The sequence below is a fragment of the Meriones unguiculatus genome, chromosome X (assembly GCF_030254825.1).
Source record: "Meriones unguiculatus strain TT.TT164.6M chromosome X, Bangor_MerUng_6.1, whole genome shotgun sequence".
Lineage (NCBI taxonomy): Eukaryota > Metazoa > Chordata > Mammalia > Rodentia > Muridae > Meriones > Meriones unguiculatus.
In genome coordinates this window covers 92,628,897-92,650,378 of record NC_083369.1, presented here as the reverse complement: position 1 = coordinate 92,650,378, position 21,482 = coordinate 92,628,897, and the positions used below count along the sequence as shown (strand labels likewise).

The 21,482-nt window shown below is 39.1% G+C and overlaps 2 protein-coding genes across 2 annotated transcripts in view; one reads left to right on the top strand and one right to left on the bottom strand.

The window, feature by feature from the left end:
* The window catches only part of Tspan7 (tetraspanin 7), a 111,608-nt gene extending 96,208 nt beyond the window's left edge, over positions 1 to 15,400 (bottom strand). Inside the window, exon 1 of the mRNA XM_021661836.2 lies at positions 15,242 to 15,400. Coding sequence (XP_021517511.1) covers positions 15,242 to 15,322 — 81 coding nt within the window. The 5' untranslated portion in view covers positions 15,323 to 15,400. The remainder of the gene's footprint in view (positions 1 to 15,241) is intronic.
* LOC132650146 (ferritin light chain-like) overlaps positions 14,158 to 21,482 on the top strand; it is a 68,759-nt gene continuing 61,434 nt past the window's right edge. Inside the window, exon 1 of the mRNA XM_060375708.1 lies at positions 14,158 to 14,275. The gene's annotated coding sequence lies outside the window, so the exon portion shown is untranslated. The remainder of the gene's footprint in view (positions 14,276 to 21,482) is intronic.

Below are 21,482 nucleotides of genomic sequence, written 5' to 3'. Positions count from 1 at the left end.
AAATTTTGGTGATTTAAGCAAAATCTCCAATTACTTTTCCACATCTAGTAGTACAGGCAGCATTTTTTCTATTTTTAAATTTTTTAATTTATTTTTTTATTTATTGCAATTTATTCACTTTGTATCCCAGCTGTAGCCCCCTCTTTCATCCCCTCCCTCTTCCCCTCCCATAGCCTTCCCCCAAGCCACTGATAGGGGAGGTCCTCCTTCTCTTCTATCTGACCCTAGCCTATCAGGTCTCATCTTAACTGGCTACATTGTCTTCCTCTGTGGCCTGGTAAGGCATCTCTCTCCTCAGAGGGATGTGATCAAAGAGCCAGCCAATGAGTTCATGTCAGAGACAGCCCCTGTTCCCCTGATTAGGTCACCCACTTAAAGACTGAGCTGCCATGGGCTACATCTGTGCAGGGGTTCTAGGTTATCTCCATGCATAGTCCTTAGTTGGAGTATCAGTCTCAGAAAATATGTCTGTGCCCAGATTTATTTTTTTGTTTGTTTCTGTTGCTCTCCTTGTGGAGCTCCTGTTACCTCCAGTTCTTTCTATCTCCTCCTTCTCTCATAAGAGTCCCTGCACCCTGTCCAAAGTTTGGCTATGAGTTCAGTATCTGCTTCGATACCCTGCTGGATCGTCTTTCAGAGGCCCTTTGTGGTAGCCTCCTGTCCTGTTCCCTGTTTTCTCCCTCCTCCAATGTCTATCCCATTTGCCTTTCTGAATGAGGAATGAGCATCTTACCCAGGGTCCTCCTTTTTGCTTAACTTCTTTATGTATACAGATTTTAGCATGATTATCCTATATTATATGTTATATATATTATATGTCTAATATCCACTTATAAGTGAGTATATATCATGTGTGTCTTTCTGCTTCTGGGATACCTCACTCAAGATGATCTTTTCTAGTTTCCACCATTTGCCTGCAAATTTCATGATCTCCTTGTTTTTAATTGCTGGGTAGTATTCTATTGTGTAAATGTACCACAATTTCTGTATCCATTCTTCAGTTGAGGGGCATATGGGTTGTTTCCAGATTCTGGCTGTTACAAATAAAACTGCTATGAACATGGTTGAGCAAATATCCTAGGTGTATACTTGAGCAGATTTTGGATATATGCCTAGGAGTGGTATAGCTGGATCTTGATGTAGCACTATTCCTAATTTTCTGAGAAAGCACCACCAGATTGCTTTCCAAAATGGTTGTACAAGTTTACATTCCCACCAGCAATGGAGGACAGTTCCCCTTTCTCCACATCCTCTCCAGTATGTGCTATTACTTGAGTTTTTGATCTTAGCCATTCTGATGGAAAATCTCAGGGTCGTTTTTATTTGCATTTCCTTAATGACTAAGGATGTTGAGCATTTCTTTAAGTGTTTCCTTGGCATTCATTTTCCCTCTACTGAGAATTCTCTGTTTAGCTCTGTACCCCAATTTTTAATTAGATTACTTGGTATGTTACTGTTTAACTTCTTAAGTTCTTTATATATTCTGGATATTATCCCTCTGTCAGATATAGGGTTGGTGAAGATCCTTTCCCAATCTGTAGGCTGTCGTTTTGTTCTGATAACATTGCCCTTTGCTTTTCAGAAGCTTTTTAGTTTCATGAGGTCTCGGAGCCTGTGCTGTTGGTGTTCTGTTCAGAGAGTTGACTCCTGTGCCAATAAGTTCAAGGCTCTTCCCCACCTTTTCTTCTAACAGACTTAGTGGGTCTGGTTTTATGTTGAGGTCTTTAATCCACTTGTACTTTAGTTTTGTGCAGAACGATAAGTATGGATCTATGGCTACTCGGGAGGCTGAGACAGGAGGATCACTTGAGTCCAGGAGTTCTGGGTGTGTACTATCCTGATATGGTGATCTCCTGGGAGCAGGGGACCACCAGGTTGCCTAAGGAGGGATGAACTGGCCCAGGGTGAAAACAAAGCAGGTCAAAACTCCCATGTTGACCAGCAGCATTTAAAACTAGTTTTCTCCCACTAGAAAATAACATCAGGTTATTATTGGTTTCACAAAACTTCCATTAAAAAGGCACATAGGGCTTCCATTTTTCATTGGTGGTCAAGACAGAGAATTACCCACAATTCCTCACTATGTAGCCCTCTTCATAAGGCAGATCTCAACAAGGCAGCTTAAGTTTCCAAAGCCAGAAAGGGACAGAGCCTCTCAGAAAGTAAAATCCTATGTGATGTAATTGTATAGCAATTTAAGCACCTTTCTTGTGTTCTATAAGGAGTGGCACACAGGAATAAATGCCAGGAATTGGAGATTTTATAGGGCTGTCATTGTCTCCCCCAACAGTATATTGTATTAACATATAAGCTACACAGTTCTCAATTTCTTACCAATTTCTCAGTTATACCAAATTCTCCAGGACTCTGTATGAAAATATATAAACTTTTTAAAGAAAACTGGTAATTTTACATTACATCTCCCAACTCAAGAATGCATAGGTTTCTTTTCAACTGTTCAGGCTGTATTTTCATTGCAGTTTCTGTTCCATTCCAGCATAGCAGAGTCATTCTTGCATTTCAAATTAACTTTATTCTGAAATAGTCATGATTTTTGTTGGTGTTGCAAATTAGCTATTTTCCTCTTCTAAGGCTTGCATGATGGACTAAACTAATGAAAGGCAGTTAATATGTTATGATTCCCTTATATGTAGCCAACATGTGAAATACTCTTAGTTTTTTACTAGACTCTCTGGAAGTTTCGGTATATAACAACAACAGCCATAAAAATAATTTTACCTTTTTTCTACCTTAATGTTTTGAAAGATAAATCAAATCATAAATAACAGAGGTAGACAAGCATGGTGACTTGCTTTCCTAATCCCAGAACTTTGAAACACAAATTTAAAGCCAGCCTGGTGAGGTTTCAGGCCAATGAAACCATATCTTCCAAATTTAAAGTAAGTAAATAAATACATGTAATCAAAGATTCTTCTAATTTTTGATTGACTCAAATTATTTTACCTTTGTACTGTTAGTGTATTTGTGTGACTATAAATCATTTCTGTTAAAAACAATAGTTGCTTCTCCTTTCTCAAGATATAGAGCTACAACTTTGGGTTTGAATCATCCCACAAGTACCATTTTATAGTTTATTATTTCCAGTAATTGCACAAAGACTTCATTTGGGTTGAAAGTTAATCCAAAGCTTGTTAAAAATCAGACTGAAGCTTTTCGCCAAGATGGCACTGAAAGTGAAGAAGGAAGCTCCAGCTCCTGTCCAGCCAAAGCCAACAAAGGCTTTGAAAGCTAAGAAGGCAGTGCTGAACGGCATCCACAGCTACAAAAAGAAGATCCTCACATCACCCACCTTCTAGCAGCCTAAGAGCCAAGATCCAAGACCCTGTTGCTCCAGAGGCAGCCCAAATACCCCCGAAAGAGTGCACCCAGGAGAAACAAGCTGGACTACTATGCATCATCAAATTCTTATGACCACTGAGACAGCCATGATGAAAATAGAGACAACACACTTGTGTTCATCTAGGCTAACAAGTACCAGATCAAACAGGCCGTGAAGAAACTCTACGACATTAATGTGGCCAAAGTCAATACCCTGATAAGACCTGATGGAGATAACTTAATCTGTTGGCTCCTGATTATGATGCTTTGGATGTTGGAACAAGACTGGGATCATCTAAACTGAGTCCAGCTGGCAAATTCTAAATATACACTTTTTTCACTACAAATTTTTTTTAAAGATGAGACTGGATGGGAATTCTGTATTTCCCATCTCTGCTTGGGTTCAAGTTCCAGCTCTAATGATGCTTTGAAGTATTTCTCATTCTTGCTAATTTCTCTTTCATAGTCTACTGTATCACTCACTTCTAATTCTTTTGACTATTGATTTGTGTTGAAGGTGATTTTAAATTAGATTTATGTGAAGTCTTGATTTAGACATTAAGTGTATTATGTAATCTCTTTGAGCCACTGCTTTCTCTTCAGAGTTTAGAATATCTGTGCTTACCCACCATAGTCAATTGTTCATGATTATGTGACATTCACGAACTTGTAAATGAAAATATAATATCTAGAACTAGATGTGGTGATGTATGCCTTTAATCCCAGCACTTGAGATACAGAGGCAGGAGGATCTCCTTAAATTTGAGGCCAGCCTGGTCTATATAGTGAGTTCCAGAAGACCCAGACCTGCATAGGGAGACTGCGTGGGCACACGCTCCATGCTCTCTTTCTCTCTCTCTCTCTCTCTCTCTCTCTCTCTCTCTCTCTCACACACACACACACACACACACACACACACACACAAGTAAGCAAGCAAGGAAAGAAATTGTGATATCTATTTCTTTTAGCAACACTATATCTAGGCATACTTAGTGTTACCGAATGTTCTACACATGAAGGTTATATTTCAAAATTCAGAAACAATTTTGGTTTATAATACTAAAAACTGGTACCTTAAGGCAACTGAAAAACCTCTACAGCCTCTACTGAGACAAAGATCGATTATTCAACAGATAGAGTGAGCAGCAGTAAACACCAGACGCAACTTTTAAACCTATTTTGATGAATGACAATTATGACAGCCAATTTGCTTCAGGGAGATCACTCAGAATTATAACAAACAACCTCAGTGTCAACCAATCATCAGCAGACAAACATGCTTGATACAATCAAGAACAGTCTTAGACAGTGACATGACTCAATGGTCAAGGGCCCTTGTCACCCAGTGATGTAAACCTTAGTTACATCCCAATCCCTAGACCCCAGAGCCCACATGAAGGTGGAAGAATACTGATACCATGGGATTTTCTCCTTTGATTTCACATGCCATAGCATGTGCACCTATATAGATACATATCATGTGCACAGAAACACTAACAATAATGGTGATGACGAAGAACAATCTCACAATCTCATCCAAATATTGATTTTTGGAAGGTCAAGGTCAACAACTCATAAACCCGTAACCAAGGATCAGAAAAAACTCCCAATCTCCAATAATTCATCTGTAAGTGTTTACCAAATAACAGTTCTGTGGGTACAAAAACCAAAATTGTATACATTATGTCCACATATGAAAACTTCACAATGAAAATCATTATGTATAATTAATAGCCTCATCCCAAGCAAGCACCAAAACTACTTTGTGAGCTTTTATTTTTAATGTACATACTCAGCCCCCCCCTCCATGTCAATTTTAATACAAATTTTAATTTAGGTTCCAAAATTATGACTGGGAATTTATATTTTAACAAGATATTTGGTGGGCCAGCAAAATGGCACAACAAATAAAGGTACTTTCTGCCAAGCCTAAACAACTGAATTTGATCCCAATAACTTTGATGGTGGAAGAAAAGAAGCTACTTTTCACATACTGTGAGGCACTGCCACCTCCAATGAATAAATAAATGTAAAAAAGATCCTTGATTATTAGGCAAGCATTGTTTTATTTAGCAAAAATAATCTTAGTCCCTTAAGGGTGACAAAGCTAATTTTAGTTTTGGAGGAGGCCCTGTAGATCTTGCCCCAGACAATGAAGAGTCATTCAGTAAGCCAGTAAGGATGCTTCACAGCTACCCCTAAATCCAGGAGACCCAACATGAAATGGCCTGCTGTTAGCTACTACATGTTTTCAGGATCTGGGGTTTATAATCCAATCCTAATTGAACAATTGAATCTGAAATCACTTATTTCAAAGCTACTATGCAGGAACCCCATCCGAATAAACTGAATAATGGTGTCTTATAAGGTAGCTTAGACATTTATTTTAGGGAAACTTAAGGCAATTCTGGTTGACAAAAATGGGTTAACAATCACTGATTTAAGTTGTTCAGTTAGTATTTTTTCCAAACTCAGCCAATCATATTTTAACATGAATACCTACAAATTTCTCCTAAAATAAATTATAGGAAATTCTCACTTTCAAGACAGTACTACAGAACATATTTCATGATAGAGGTATGATCTTTGATTGTATCATTCGTTGTTTAACATGCTTATATATTTGACTGATCAAAAACCAAAATGCAATATAAACAAGTAAACAAGATAAAAACAGAAAAAAACCCTCTTCTATTTCCCCGCCATTTCATCCTTTCTTGAGGATATTAAGAATATCCACAATATAAAAGAACAAAATGTTCTACCATGAATAAAAAGCATTCTGTTACAGAAAGGGGGATAACAGTCAACAAGAGAAATTGATGCATCAATCCAAGGACCTGCTTGTTACCATGCAGTGGTAACTCCTATCAGAAGCTGCTATAATTGGATCAAAGAAGAAAGAAATTAAGAATATAATTTAAAAGTGTGTTTCCAGTTGGTTTGGCAGTATATTAGTCATCAATCTCAGGGCTTTAATGTGTTTAAGCGAAGAAACAGTCATAAATGACTTCCAATTCTCAGCACCTTCTGAACTACTTAAAACAGGATATAATGCTGAAGAGCCAATGAGTCATCATAACGTAGCAAGCAGTAAGGTCAAATCAAGAACTCTTGTTGGATTAAAATGAAGTGAATTTCATCTGATTTTAATAAAAAATTCAGCTAGGTCTAAGCAACTAGTAGGTAGAAATGGCCTAATGTTCACCAAATGGTATAGAAGATAGTATGCATGTCTTAACTTCACATTGTATATAGGAAATAAAGTTGACTGAAAAAGAGAAGATTCCAGATTATCATATGTATGCCCCATAACCGTAATAGTATAAAAATAGTAGTTTAACATCAAGTCTCCTACCAAACACGTATCATAAGCTAAACTCGTATGCAACCACATTAAGTTAGTCCAGTAGAGTCTAAATTGAGGTAGCAAATGCCACATTGTCTTTTCCTAATGGGAAGAAGTTAGAATGGAAGATAAAGCACCAGTAACCTTCGGGACTTCACTCCTATTTCTATGGTTCTTAATAACCAGACGGCCTTTAGTAATCCTATTTTAACATAGAGTATTTTCCTTGTCATCCAAAAGGTTCTAAGATATATATACTAGTAGGACAGAGTTCTTGCCTACCTAAGTTCTGGCATACCTAAAAAGGTCTAACTATGTGTGTATCTGTGTATGTGGATGTATTTATACTAATAATTGTTATGATAGCCCAACTATTATCATTTTAGATTTTCTATCACTCAGAATCAACTGCTTATTTAATTAATAGCTTGCAAAGTAGAAATCTAGATAGAAAGGACTTCCAGTTAAAGATGATGGATTAAACATATCCATTTATCTTGGCTAACTCCCAGAATTCCACTGACATGACACTAAAAGGATCTTTTTTAAAACCCACAATAATAAAGAGAGTGGAAGAGATATCAACCATATTGATATCCTGAGAACTAACACAAAATAGCATAGTAGCTCTGAAAAATCCCAGAATAAAGTATTTCTACCTAAGCACCTCCAGAAGAACCAGAGAGCTGAAGTTAGGGAAGAAAGGAGGTTGAGTAAAATGGAACATTAAAAATACATTTTTAATGTTATATTAGTTTATTTACTTTACATCTGGTGGGTGACCCCTCCCTCCCCTCCTCTTTCCACCTAGAAAAGGGGAGCTCCCCTCTTTCCCCCATATTAACCTTCCCCATCATATCAGAACTGTGCATATCTTCATCCCCTGAGGCTAGGCAAGACAGCCCTGCCAGGAGGAAGTGATCCAAAAGCAGGCAATAGAGTCCATGTTAGACACAGCACCCCCTTCACTTGCCAGGTACCCCATATGAAGACCAAGCCACCCATCATTTACATGTGTGCAGGGGGCCTAGGTCCACAGTAAACCAGAAGCTAGAAACAACCTAGATGTTTCTCAACCGAAGAATAGATACAGAAATTGTGTTACATTTATACAATGCATACTACTCACTTATAAAAAAGAAAGAAAACATGAAATTTACAGGCAAATGAATGAAACTAGAAAAGATCATCCTAAGTGAGGTAACCCAGACCCAGAAAGACACACATGGTATGTACTCACTTATAAGTAGATATAAGTGAGGATAACCATACTACAATCCACAGACCTAAAGAAGCTATTTAAGAGGAAGGGCCCAAGGGAGGGTGCCTGAATGTCACTCAGAAGGGGAAATAGAATAGACAGCAGAGGTGGATGAAGAGAGGGAAGCAGGCAGCAGATGGAATGGGGAGGGAAACAAAGGTGGGGATCAGATGTGGGAAGAATGGGGGTGGGAGGTGGGAGGACTGGGAACAAGAAATAAAATACTTTTTAAAGAGCAATTAGGAAACCTCCAAATCCTGCCTCTGTTTTTCTCTCTCAGTCTACCATACATACAGAGATTTATTCTTTGGAAAGTAAAACAGAAAGTGTCTGAACTAGGAACAGAATCAGAATCACAAAGGACATTTGTATGCTGCATGTGTTGTCTCCCATCTTCTTACTTTCTTGTTCAGAGAGAAATGGAAAGATTCTTCTGTAGATCAACTGATTAGATCAGAAAAAAAAAAAAAAAGCAAAGGCACAGACACATTGGTGTTGGTTCTAAAACTCACCTAGCCCAACCAAGTCACACAACTTACAATTAACAAACATGAGAATATATTCATGCTAATGGCTTCCAATTTCTTTTAGATGATTCCCTCTTAAACGTGTATTAGCAGGAAAAAAAAAACTAGAAATCTGTAATTATAACATGTCCTAAAGCAAAATGGTTTGGAAGAAACAAAGAAAAAAAAAAGTCCTAATATATTCAGAAAGAAATTTCAGAGCATTGTGAATATGCAAAAAAATTAAAAAGCAGGATAGAAGAATACTAATATCTAATTTTCAAAAAGATTTTGGTGGAAAGTAGTAAAATTTTTGAGGGTAAATGTTTTCTAAACAATTATATATTCAGCCAAACTATCAAGCTAAATATAAACATCACATACGAGTTTTGAATTTGTAAAAACTTCAATATATGACTTCCCATGTTCCCTTCCCAGAAAGAAAACTACCTAAAAGTTTTTCTACCAAAATGAAGGGTAAAAAACAAGAGAAAGAGAGAGAGAGAGAGAGAGAGAGAGAGAGAGAGAGAGAGAGAGAGACCATCTAGATAGTAACCTTTAGGATCCAACAAAGCAGAGGCCCAAAGAATATTTGCTCAAGTTGAAAACCAAAATGATCCAAGATAAATGTCTGCAACACTAGGCCACACAAAGTACACATGTAGTGCTTGAATATACTGAGCAAAGATATATAATTATTTTAAAGAATATGGAAATGAATTTTAATAAATACTAGATGCAAAGGAAAAAAGCCAGGTGATTGCTAACTACAGATAAAACAAAAATCTGTGAGAGCATTCATAATATCCATACTACATGGCTCTGTTATGAGAGATTTACTAGTCAGCTCATCATAACCCACTGTTTATACAAAATGAGGTGTGATAAACTGATAAAAGACATCTTAGGAATATGGAAACATGAGCGAAAAGGGACAAATTATCTAAATTTCCATCTTCTACAGTGTAACAATACCTAAAAAACGAACCATTTTGGGCGTGAGTGTATTACTGATAAATGCAAATAAAATACCAAGTGCAGCATTCAATGAACTGATACCATCTTAAAAGAATATTTTCTCTCTGGTAAATGACATTCAATGAATGCTTATTGAACTGAACTGATATGTGAAAAATTTGGCAGGAATATGTGCCCATCTCAAACACTCTGTAAATGTTAGGGCCTTCTCTTTAAGATTTTTCCCTCTTTAGCCAACTCAATCACTTAAAGTTGCTAAATAAAAAGACAGAAAAACAATGTAATTTTAAAATTACTCTCAAATGATTAATGATGTTTTACCAAGGAAAAGAGAATTTGCTGATATTTCATCACGAAAAGATTTAATAATACTATTAGTAAGCTATTTACATTCTTAGACAGTAAAATAATGAAACCCGATATTCACTAGAAAGAAGCAAAGAATATTTCTCTTCACAATAATATTCAGCTGTAGTTTAGTCAATTTAAAACTTACCTTAGAACTCAGATGAGCATTTTAAGTCCATAAAACCTTATAAATAAAAAACATTTTTTTGTAAATAACATATTTAGAAAGTTTTCTCATTCGGTTCTGAATTATATTTCTCATGAAAATAGGAACCTTAGTTTTATATAGGGAAAGATAGATATTTTTATACAAACTTGAGTTAAATTACAATTACCTAAAATATCTAACAAAAGAGATCATGAAGGTATAATGATTTAACAATCTTTATTGTGTAAGCAAGTCATCTACCAATGTCTGACTTGGAAAAACACATTTAACCCAGCATAGAGAGATTGAAAGCTTTGGTAAGCTTCCTCCAGCTGTAATGTATTAAATAACTAAGCCAGGAGTAGTTGATAAATTTCACTTTTTAATTCATTCATTAAGGCTGTAAATATTTCCCAAGTAAAGTACCATGTAATACTGTTTCTAGTCTTTAAAGTACTGCTGTTTTTGTTTCTCCCTCTAACTCCAAACCTGAAAATAAAACACACAAGTCAAGGAAAGTAAGAACATGTTCACTTAGCAATCAGATGATGTCATTGAACTGAAAGGAAAACCATCCTACCCATTAGAATACAATCTGTGAAGAGTCACTTACATTTAACCTTCAAATAAACAATTAAGGCACACCATAGAGAGTGTTTTTCTCCTTACAAATGATTGTGCTGAACATGCTGTGGTATGGTAAATACTGTGAATTTCATATTACTCTCTCCTCTTCATAGAATTTCAGTTCCAATTGAGTAAATATTCGTGGTACTATTAACCTTTTGAGCAAGAAACTGGGCAGGGCTCAACCCCTGCAAGGAATCATCGGGTGGCTGCCTAGCAACACCTGTGGTCTCTACCCACTAAATGCCAGGGGAACCTACCCCAGATGTAACAAAACAATAAATCTTTAGACATGGCCAAATATGGAGGAGAATCAGAGCTTTAGCAAAATATAGAAGCCAGGGAGAGTGATTGTAAACAAAAGAACACAGATGAAAACAATGATCTCTTTTTCATAACGGAAGTCTTCTGATTTGATTTAGGTCAAAATACTTCTTTTTTGTTGTTTTTTTCAAGACAGGGTTTCTCTGTGTAGCCTTGGCTGTCCTGGAACTCACTCTGTAGACCAGGCTGGACTCAAACTCACAGAGATCCACCTGCCTCTGCCTCCCCAAGTGCTGGAATTACAGGCATACACCACCACGTCCGCCTCCAAAATACTTGTTAATGCTACTATGACCATTTTAGGGTGAAACACCTTCTAATCCTAAACTTAAATTAAAATAAAAGAAGTCCAATTAAAACAACTCACAAGGAACACAATGGAAATCATTCTGACTAATCATCACTGCACATTCCCCTTAAAAAGAGTGCAAGGTCATCATTTTTTATATTACATGGGATAATTCCAGAAACATAAAAAAAAAAAAATATGGGTACTTACCATGTGCCAAGCATGTGCTAAGTAGTCAAGAAATAGTCATATATTAATTATATTTACCCAACTGAGAAATAACTGTTACAGTTTTTAATAGGTTATTCTTGTGATCTTTGGCAAAGGATTCTTCCATTTGAAATCAAAAGCATGAATAATCCAATGAACTTTAAAAAGCTAATGCATTTACACTTCATATATATATATATATATACATTATATATATAATGTATAATTTTCATAGTTCAAAAGACAGCTAAGTGGAAGAGAACTCACCAAAAAGAAAAAATGCAAAAATTTCATATTGATGGGAGACTGTACTTGGAATATATAAGTGATTATTAATGTAATGATAAAAAGATAAATAAACCAAATAAAATGGTCAAAGAATACAAGTATGTATCTCTTCAAGAGATGAACAACAACCATTAAGCATCTAAAAATATTCAGTATTTATTAAGAAAATTCAGTTACCAGGCCACAGAGGAAAACATTGCAGCCAGTCTTGATGAGACCTGATAGGCTAGGGTCAGATGGGAGGGGAGGAGGACCTCCCTTATCAGTGGACTTGGGGAGGGGCATGGGAGTAGATGAGGGAGGAAGAGTGGAATTGGGAGGGATGGGAGGGAGATTGGAATTGGGAGGGTTGGGAGGGGGATACAGTGGGGATACAAAGTGAATAAACTGTAATTTATAAAAATATAAATAAATTTTAAAAAGTGAAAAAAAGAAAATTCAGAGCAGAATCAGAAGAAGATATACAATGTGCAGGTATTAGGATAGCTACAATTAAGTGACCAGATAGTAACAAATGCTGGCAAGCATATGGAGAAACTGGAACCCTTACTGTTGAACAGAATATAAAATGGAACACTTGCTCCAAAAGACAGTATGGCCATTTTTCAAACAATTATCCATGGACTTATATGACTTAGTAATTCTATACAAAGCTCCAGGTATTTAGCCAAGGAAAATGAAAATATAGGGACACACACACACAAATGGCACAGAAGTCATTATTACCTCATCATCCATAACAGTTAAGGGGCTCAATCAACCCAAATATCCATCAATGGACAAATGGAGAAATAAAATATAACATATTCACAAAACGGAATTCAATTTGACCATAAAACTGAACGAAGCACTGATACGCACTAACAAGATGGATGAAACCAACCAGTCACAAAAGGACAAATACACGACCTCATGAATGTGAAATTCATATTAATATTAATAAAATCTATAGCAGGATCAGCACCAGGAGAGAAACAAATGGGAGGGAAAATGGGAGCGAAAGGGATAGAACAAGGTTTCTTTTCAGAGATGATGAAATAATTGAAAATAGACTGTAGTAATGGCTGTATCTATGAATATAATAAAATGATAACAAATGCACTAAAATGCAAACTATTTATATGTTAAACATATATTTATATAGCATATTTTAAATGGGTGGCGTACATCATATGGATGACGTGTGAATAAAGCTGCTTTGTTCATAAATAGCCTTCAAGGTACAGTTTAAAAAAACAGCATTTGGACTATGACTCATTGAGAAAAACATCTTTAAAACGTCCTATCATCTGAAGAGATCTCATTCTTTTATTGTAAAGTACGAAATGATCATTAAATCCTATTTAAACTACTGAAAATACTCTGGGTAAATATTTAAGAATATGAAAATCTTTAAAGTACATAAATTAAAATGCCAGCTTAGGAACTTTCAGGTGCATACAACACAGTGATTATTTAAGATGTTTTTGAAGGCAATGAGCCATTGGATTGGTGGAGGGGGTGGTTAATACAAAAAGCTAAATAATCCATATGAAAAGCGGAAGCCTGGAATAACCCCTTCTTTTCCGTCTTCAGAGATGCTCAGAAAACAGCCTTCCTTCCTCCCCATTCACCGTAAACCTTCTTTTTCAGGAGCCTAAGATAATCACTCCAGTAACAATTTACATTTACTCCAGTAACAAATAGGAAGTGTGTAACAAAGGGCAAAACAACAACAACAGAAAAAAACAAAAAACAAACAAACAAAAAAAACAGATTTAAGGGGCTAAGCCAGTTTCCAGCAATGGCTACTTCGAAGATGGATAGTCACCACCAAGCATTACTGCTTTTTCCAGGCAGGAATAAGATAACAAGATCCTTGAATGTATAGTTAGCCCGCATTTCAAACTATTGAGATGATTCAAACTGTGTCATTTCCAGTCCAGAAAAAGCCAGCTTATATATTTGGCTTATGTTATGGGTTGTCTCGATCACGCTACTCTCTCTCCTTACAGAGCCCCTGGTATTCGTTGCCGCCACACTCCATGGTTTTCCAGACCTGAAGAATCACCAATGTCAGTGGCAAGGAAAAGCCTAGAAACATTAGTGATTGTGTAAAAAAAAAAAAAAAAAAAAAAAAAAAAAAAAAAAAAAACATAATAAATCTCGACTCCTGCCTTGGCTATTACAAACAACCCAATTTACCACCAATCCTAATATAGGTACCTGATTAATACTATGCTCCACTTCTGAAGCAAAGACAGGGTTAATATTGGGGTGGGGAGGACAAGAAATAAAACAACCAAAGGCAACAACTGGTTCTTCTTCTTTTTTTTTTCCCCCTTTTCTTTTTTCTTTTTACCAGAGCCTCAGGTTTTCAAAATGACTGCGTTAGAAGCTGGAATGACCCAGATTGTAGTGTTGGAAGGCGGGGGTGGTGGTGGTAGACAGGTATCATTCCTTTGTAGGGTGGCTGTGGCTTGAGGTGGAAAAAGGGAACTGAGGTGGGCACTCATCTATGTGAAGAGAGAAAGAACCTGGAATGGTCTTTAGGCACCACCCACCTCTGCAAATGAATCACTGCAGTGTCAACCCTGCACTGATTCCATGAATTGCCAAACAGGATGAGGTAAGGCAGAAGCCCAGAGCCCCCTCCTCCCCTTTTTTCCCTCCTCCTGCGCACAGAAGGGCACATCCCTCTCGAGGTGCACCAGGCAGCCCTTCGCGGGTCGGGGCTGAAGGGCTGACGTCACCTTTCTGCATTGAGCTCGAGGACTGGTAGCAGTACCAGTTAGGTGGGGAACAGGGGCGCTACTGCAGCCACCAGTGGTGGGGGTCCTCCACTTGGGCACTAAAGATTGGGTTCACGCAGAAAAACACAATGCCCAGATGGAAATAATAAAAGGTGGAAGGGAGCCAGAAAAGGGGTCATAAGACCCTGTCGCTGAGTAAGCTCAAAGATACCCTGGCTTATGTAAGACCCTCTCCGTGCGCCTCCACGCGGTGGCGGCACCTGTACCGCATTAGTGCGCTTGGGAGACTGATCGCCCTTGTCCAGGCAAGCAGCCGGCTCCCAGTGACTCTCCCACAGCCCCGCAGCGTTGGGGCTAAGTCGCAATCTGGGATCAAACCCAGATGTCCTGCGCTCGCTCCCAGCCCGCCACAGGTTAGCTCCAACAGGCACCTAAAATTGGTTGGTAAGGTAGGGAGAGAAGTCCAGAGGAGAAAACAGGCAAATCCGCAACTCAACTTTCCCCAGAGGCTGACCCTATCCCGAGAGCTTAAAAAATTCAATGCATTAAAAAAAAAAAAAAAAAAAATTTTGAGGGAGAGGGAGGGTTGAAAAATCTGCAACCCCCGCCACCATGCAACCCACTACAGCTTTCGTTGGGCAAAATCGAGAGATGGAGCAGCCCAGACCTGCACCCTACCATCCCGCAGCCCCGACCCAGCACCAGCGCCAGCGCCTGTCTCCTTATCCACCGGCTAAAATCGGGTTTGGGATTTCGGTTTTCCTTCCACCTTTCTTTCTAAGAGCATCACAACACGGGCTGATGGACCGTGGCCCGGCCAGCAGCCCGGCGTGGGCACTCACCCAGAAGACGAAGGAGTAGATGATGAGGAGGGTTTTGAGACAGGTTATCACAGGTTTGGTCTCCATTCTCCTCGATGCCATACTACAGAGCTCTGGCGGCTGCAGTGGCGGCGGGCGGCGGGCAGCGGGCGGGCGCGAGGGAGGGGGAGGAGGCGGGGCCTCAGGAGGCGGGGCCGCGGGGGTTTGGGGGGGGCGCGTGCTTCCGGAGCTTCCCGTGCGCGCTCAGGCTGGGCTGCGCGCGTGCATTAGCGCGTGCCCGGCTGAGGCCTGGGCTGAAGAACCAGGCTGGCTAGCGACTGTTTGCATGCTGGGAATGCCGCCCTAGCCTGCAATCCGGTACAGACCCCCGTCTGAGGTAAAGGCTGTAGTGGTAGGTGGTCAGAGGGAACCTGAAAACCTAGAGGTCAGGGCAACTTTCCTCAGACCATCCCAGCATTAAGATTTCGATGGTGGTGTATGAAGCAGGGCCTGCACCTTGGCTACGTAAGGATTGTGTAGCGTGCTTCTGCATTTAGATTACCAGGAATCGGGTCCTTGGCAGTAAGCACACCTTGTCTGTGCTTAGAACAGACTGACATCCAGAGAGACAGCTGGAAGCAGAGTGAAGAACATGGGAGCCAGGAGACCCTCATATCCTTGTTACTTCACAGTTGTTTATAGGCCCCATTTGAAACTAACAGTTTTAGATTTCCTCACATTTGGAAACAACAAAAACTGAATCACAAGTTGCAGCTACATTCTTCCTACATATAAGACGTTCAGATAACAATTACAGCAAAAATCCTCTAAACTACCAGAGAATCATTTGCCTCACCTGGCGAGCACTGACAATTTCACTTCCTTTGTGCAAGGAAGCAAAAAAGAAAACAACTTGGTATTTCCTCCAAAAGGTGAATGTAGACTCACCGATAAGAATTCCACACCTAGATAGCTACCCGAGAGAAATGGAGACACAAGTCCGGGTGAAAACTTGTGCATGTGAATTCTATCACAATGTAAAATCATACACGATCTACCTAGATTTCTCATGGCTAATTCAAAGACAAACACATGGTATGGATTCTACCAGAGATGTAGTCTTACTCCTCAAAGAAAGTACAGCAGAAAGCACCACCACCTCAGGCTAACTCCATGTGGACATTGTTAGATATACGTTCTGTGAAAGAATAAAATAATAGAGTCAATAAAGCTTGAGAAAGCCTTTCAAGATCAGTTGTAGCTGGGATAATTATTACCTGCAACACACTATACATGGTTGCAGGTCAGTAAGGTCATTGCACAAACAAGAAACAAATATGAGAAAGAAGAAGACCTGGTCAAGAAAATGGACAATCATTAACAGTGTAAGGGAAAGAAAGGGCAAGTTTGCAGCAGCTCTCAATAATTGATGCTCGTTTGTACTGCCTACAGGGCTTAAAAGAAATGTGAATGTCTGTGCCCAGTCCTAGCTAGCCTGAATTATTTTGTATGAATTGAAGGCTCAGAGTTTTTAAAGCTCTTCAGGCGATTCTAATGCTACGCAAGAGTGGACAGCCATTGTTCCGACTACTAGAGGTTGCAGACAACTTTCTGGAGGAACAAAGAGAGGCTTCTAAAGACTTCAAGCTTGTAGTGGAAAAATACCTTCGCCATGTATAACTGATTCTGTAAAGTCAAAAATCCTAACATCTCCTCAAGGATAATTAGATGACTTTATATAGACTGAACGATATTTATGGATGAAAGACATCAGCTTAAACTAACTAATCATTTCAGTCTGGAGCTTTATTTTGGAATATCTAATTAAGCCTAATTTCTTGAAAACTTGGATTATTCTACCCCAAATAAACAATTTAAATGTACAGATAAACTTATACATGTCTCAAGTAACGTCAGTAATAAGTAAATTAAAATATTTTGTAACCAGCCTTCTGAACAAAATGTGATCTGTGATTTGGGTTTTTAAAGAAAAACAAATCTGAGGAATTTGCTTGCATCTTCAAGTTGCATTGCTAAATCCAGAAAAGTCTTACCCAAAGGAGGACAAGTTGGTCTTCATGATAGGAACCACTGCTTAAAAAAAAAAAAAAAGGCAAAAGGCAAATAACTTCTGGACCCTTAACTTAACTTGTATTCTTTCCTGCTTTTTTCCTTCTACTTTTTCAACAGCTTTGTTTTGTCACAGGCCAGAAGGCCAGAATGTTTACAGAGTAGAAGCCCCTTAAGACAGCCCTACCAGGGCACAGAGGAAAACATTGCAGCCAGTCCTGATGAGACCTGATAAGCTAGGGTCAGATGGAAGGGGAGGAGGACCACCACTATCAGTGGACTGGGGGAAGGGCATGGGAGGAGAAGAGGAAGGAAAGGTGGGATTAGGAGGGGTTGAGGGAGGAGCTACAGCTGGGATACAAAATGAATAAAATGTAATCAATAAAAAATTAATTAAAACATAGAAAAGACTGAACCAACTTAAAAAGGAGTGTGCTCTGAGCAAAACAAATAAAAAAAAACAAAGATAAAAAGGAATTGTCACTGAAGACAAATCTAACTAAGCCCTCTGGCCTCATTTGTTCCTAGTTGATTTAAATAATACAGATTTCAGAGGTTGAATACATTTTTTAAATACAAAAGCTTCACTGGGGGGCTGGAAAGATGGCTCAGAGGTTGAGAGCACTGACTGCTCTTCCAGAGGTTCTGAATTCAATTCCCAGCAACCACATGGTGGCCCACAACCATCTATAACGTAATCTAATCCCCTCTTCTGGCATGCAGGCATACATGCAGGCAGAACATTGTATACATAATAAATCTTTTTTTAAAAATCATCCACTGTCTTGTTGGAGACAACACAGCTGGCATGTGGATTATAACAGTTGGCTAGGTTAATCCACAAATACTTAAAGACTGCCTTTGCTAAAAATGGATTTCTTAAAAGAGCCTACAGATATCCCATGGGAGTGGGATGATAAGCTTGGCCACTGCATCTTCATATCATTCTGTCATCTTTGCTGCCTCAACCATTGCATCAGACTCTGCTCAGTTCTGCAGAAGCCATCATCAGAGTAATGTAACTTTTAGCCAAAGAGCATTGAGAATCAATGGTCATCTACAGAAGCTATAAGGAGGATGGGAAGGATTCATTGCAGGGTTATCAGCAAAAGCAAGCTCTTCTGACACTTTGATCTCATGGTCCTAGCCTTTGAACCCATGAGAGAAAATATTTCTATTGCTTTAAGGTATCCAGTTTGGAAACTGGAAATATGGCTAAGTGGTTGAGAGTGCCTACTGTTCTGGCAGAGGAAGGGAGTTCAGTTCCCAGTACCCACATTGGGTAGTTCATGACTGCATCTCTAGCTCTATAGTATTCTGGACCCCATGGTCACCTAGACTCACAGTCATATACTCACACACATACACATAATCAAAAATAAAATAATATTTTAAAAAGACATCCAGTTTGCCATGCTTTCTGTTGCCAGCCACAGACAATATGACTCTCCCTTACATATATATAAAAAAAGAGTTGAAAACAGGCATTTAAACACAGTTGCCTATGTATGTTCATGGTAGCACTATTCACAATAGCCCAAGTGTTTCATCAGATCAGGAATGGATAAACAAAATATAGCATATGTGTGCAATGGAATGTTATTCACATAAAGAGGAATAAATAACCTATTATGTTTGACAATGTGGGTAAACCTTGAAAACATTTTTTTATGCTAAAAGAAACCAGTCACAAAGGCCAAAGATTCAATTATTCCATTCATGTAAGCTATCCGAAATTGTACTTTAGAATGGATAATGTGGTAAAGTTTATGTTGTGTTTACATTACCATATACAGAAATAATATAAAACCATAGCAAGTCCAAAGGTCCTGCCACCTGAGGAGAGGGTGTGTTTGAGGAGGTGGAAAACCTACTGGAGGCAAAGAAGAGTGTAGGATGCCAGAAAGGGGTCAGTTTCTCCAGGCCTTCTAAAGTGATAAATAAAAATTCCCTTCATTTAACTAAAAGTAAGGGGAACTTGTACTTTTTGCTATCTCAAAACTGGGCAAGTAGTTTAAGGAGAAGAGCACTACCCAAAGCCTCTCTGCTCCTACAGTCCCTTCAGTCTGTTGACCAAGTACCATTTCATCATAAGCTTCAAACACATTCCTTAGCATGTCACTTTCTTACCTTCTAAAAGCCTCAAAGGGCTTTTTTTTTTTCTATCACTGTCCTTGGAATCAAATTTCAACTCTTTACTTCAGCTTGTAAAGCATACCTGAGCTGGCTCCAACTGTATTTGGTACTGCTCTCTCATTGGCCTGGTACTTCAGTTGCTTTGGCATAAACAAAGTGGTATGGTTTCTCCCCACTAACTGAGCATGCTTGCACACACACACACACACACACACACACACACACTGAATGGTTAGTCACTTCTTGTTATTTAAATCTCAATACAGATTTAACCTCCTCAGGGAGGCAATTTTAAATGAAAATAGCCAGTCATCTAGTCATTGTCTATTCTGTTTCTTGGCATAACAGTTCTCTAACATTTTCTTGTTTACATACTTGATTTTGGTTTTGGCTCTGGATTTTTGTGTGCTTGAACCTTTTCTGTTGTGGGTTTTATCACCCTACTCCACTCACTGAAGTATAAGGTCTAACAGAGGATTGCATTTTTATCTGTTTTGTTCACTGTTGTATCCTCTGCATGTGGCTACAGTAGAAACACCAAGAAAATTGCTGAACAAATGAATGGTACACAGTAGTGACTCAACAGATGATTGGTTTTTTTTTCTCTCTTTTTATTTTTTATTTTTTTTATCAGTTACATTTTATTAACTTTGTATCCCAGCCGTGTCCCGATCCCTCATTCCCTCCCAGTCCCTCCCTCCCTCCCTCATCTCCACCGTGCCCCTTTCCAAGTCCACTGATAGGGGGGACCTCCTTTCCATTCATCTGATCCTGTTTTATCAGGTATCTTCAGGACTGGCTGCAAAGCCCTCCTCTGTGGCCTAACAGGACTGCTCCTCCCTTCGGGAGTGGGGAGACCAAAGAGCCAATCATTGAGTTCCTGTTAGAAATAGTCCTTGTTCCCCTCACTTTGGGAAACCAATTGTCAACAGATGATTGTTAACTGGTTGAATAAGGGTGTGATATTTGAAATGAGCCTTGAAGTATAAATGGGATAATGGTGGTCTTTGAGGTTTGCAAAAGCAGCTCATTACAGGCTAGAAACAGCATGAACGAAGGCAGCTTGAACAAAAGCAAAAAGCTCACTAGGAAAAGTAGCAAGGGTAGTTAAAGGACCCAAGGGAGGCAAAAAAAAAAAAATCAAAAAATTAAAAGTTGGCTTTGCTGTGGTGGCAGTGGACCTGACTTTGGCCTATGTTAGATGCCCCATGTTAGCATCTAGTGCAGGCATTAGAAGCAGTTGAAAGACCCCCGAAGGTTGTCTTCCGTCAGGGAGACCCCGTACCCAAAGATCAACAAGTCCAGTTGTTCGGATGCAACCAGCAAGAGGCTTTATTGAGTACACGGGTACCCGGGGCGACAAAGTCTCTCGGAAGACTTGCGCGCCTCTCGGTTGGGGTGACGGGTTTTTATAGGGCTCGGGAGCAGGAAGCGCAGTTACAGAAGCGAGAAGCATAGTTACAGGGGTCTGATTGGGTGGTTTGAACAAAGCTGTAGTTAAGTCACATACCCAGAACCGGGAAGGCGGGAAGGCAGATTGTGAGCCGAGTCACGTACCCGGAACCGGGAAGGTGGGAAAGAATGCAGCGAGGTAGCTCTCCCCTCAGGGAACTTACTGCTATACCGCGCCTACTCTACATAATATTAACAATCGCTGCTTATCTTTTGGTCTCTCACAGTAGAGCAAACCTCATTAGTGGCATGGTTTAATCCGACATGGTTTGGTGAAGGAATTTAGGAAGCAATATGAAGGTTGAAAAGTTAGCAAAGGAAGACAGCAGAAGCAGGAGAACAGTTATAACAGCCTGACTGAAAAAACAGAGGTCTGGACCCAAGGAAGTAGCAACATTGTTGGGAAGAACAGGTTGAAGCATTTTTCTCAATTCTGCCGCCATTTTAAAAACTCACAAAGATCCTGAAAGCACAAAAAGGGTTGTAACTAATAGAGCCTGCTTAACAACAACAATAAAAATAAAAAGTGGGGACAAAAGGTACTTTCCTCATTTTATCAGAATGACAGTTGAAGGTCAGAAGATGGGGTAGGAATGTAAAAGATTCAGTTTCCTCAAACCCAGAC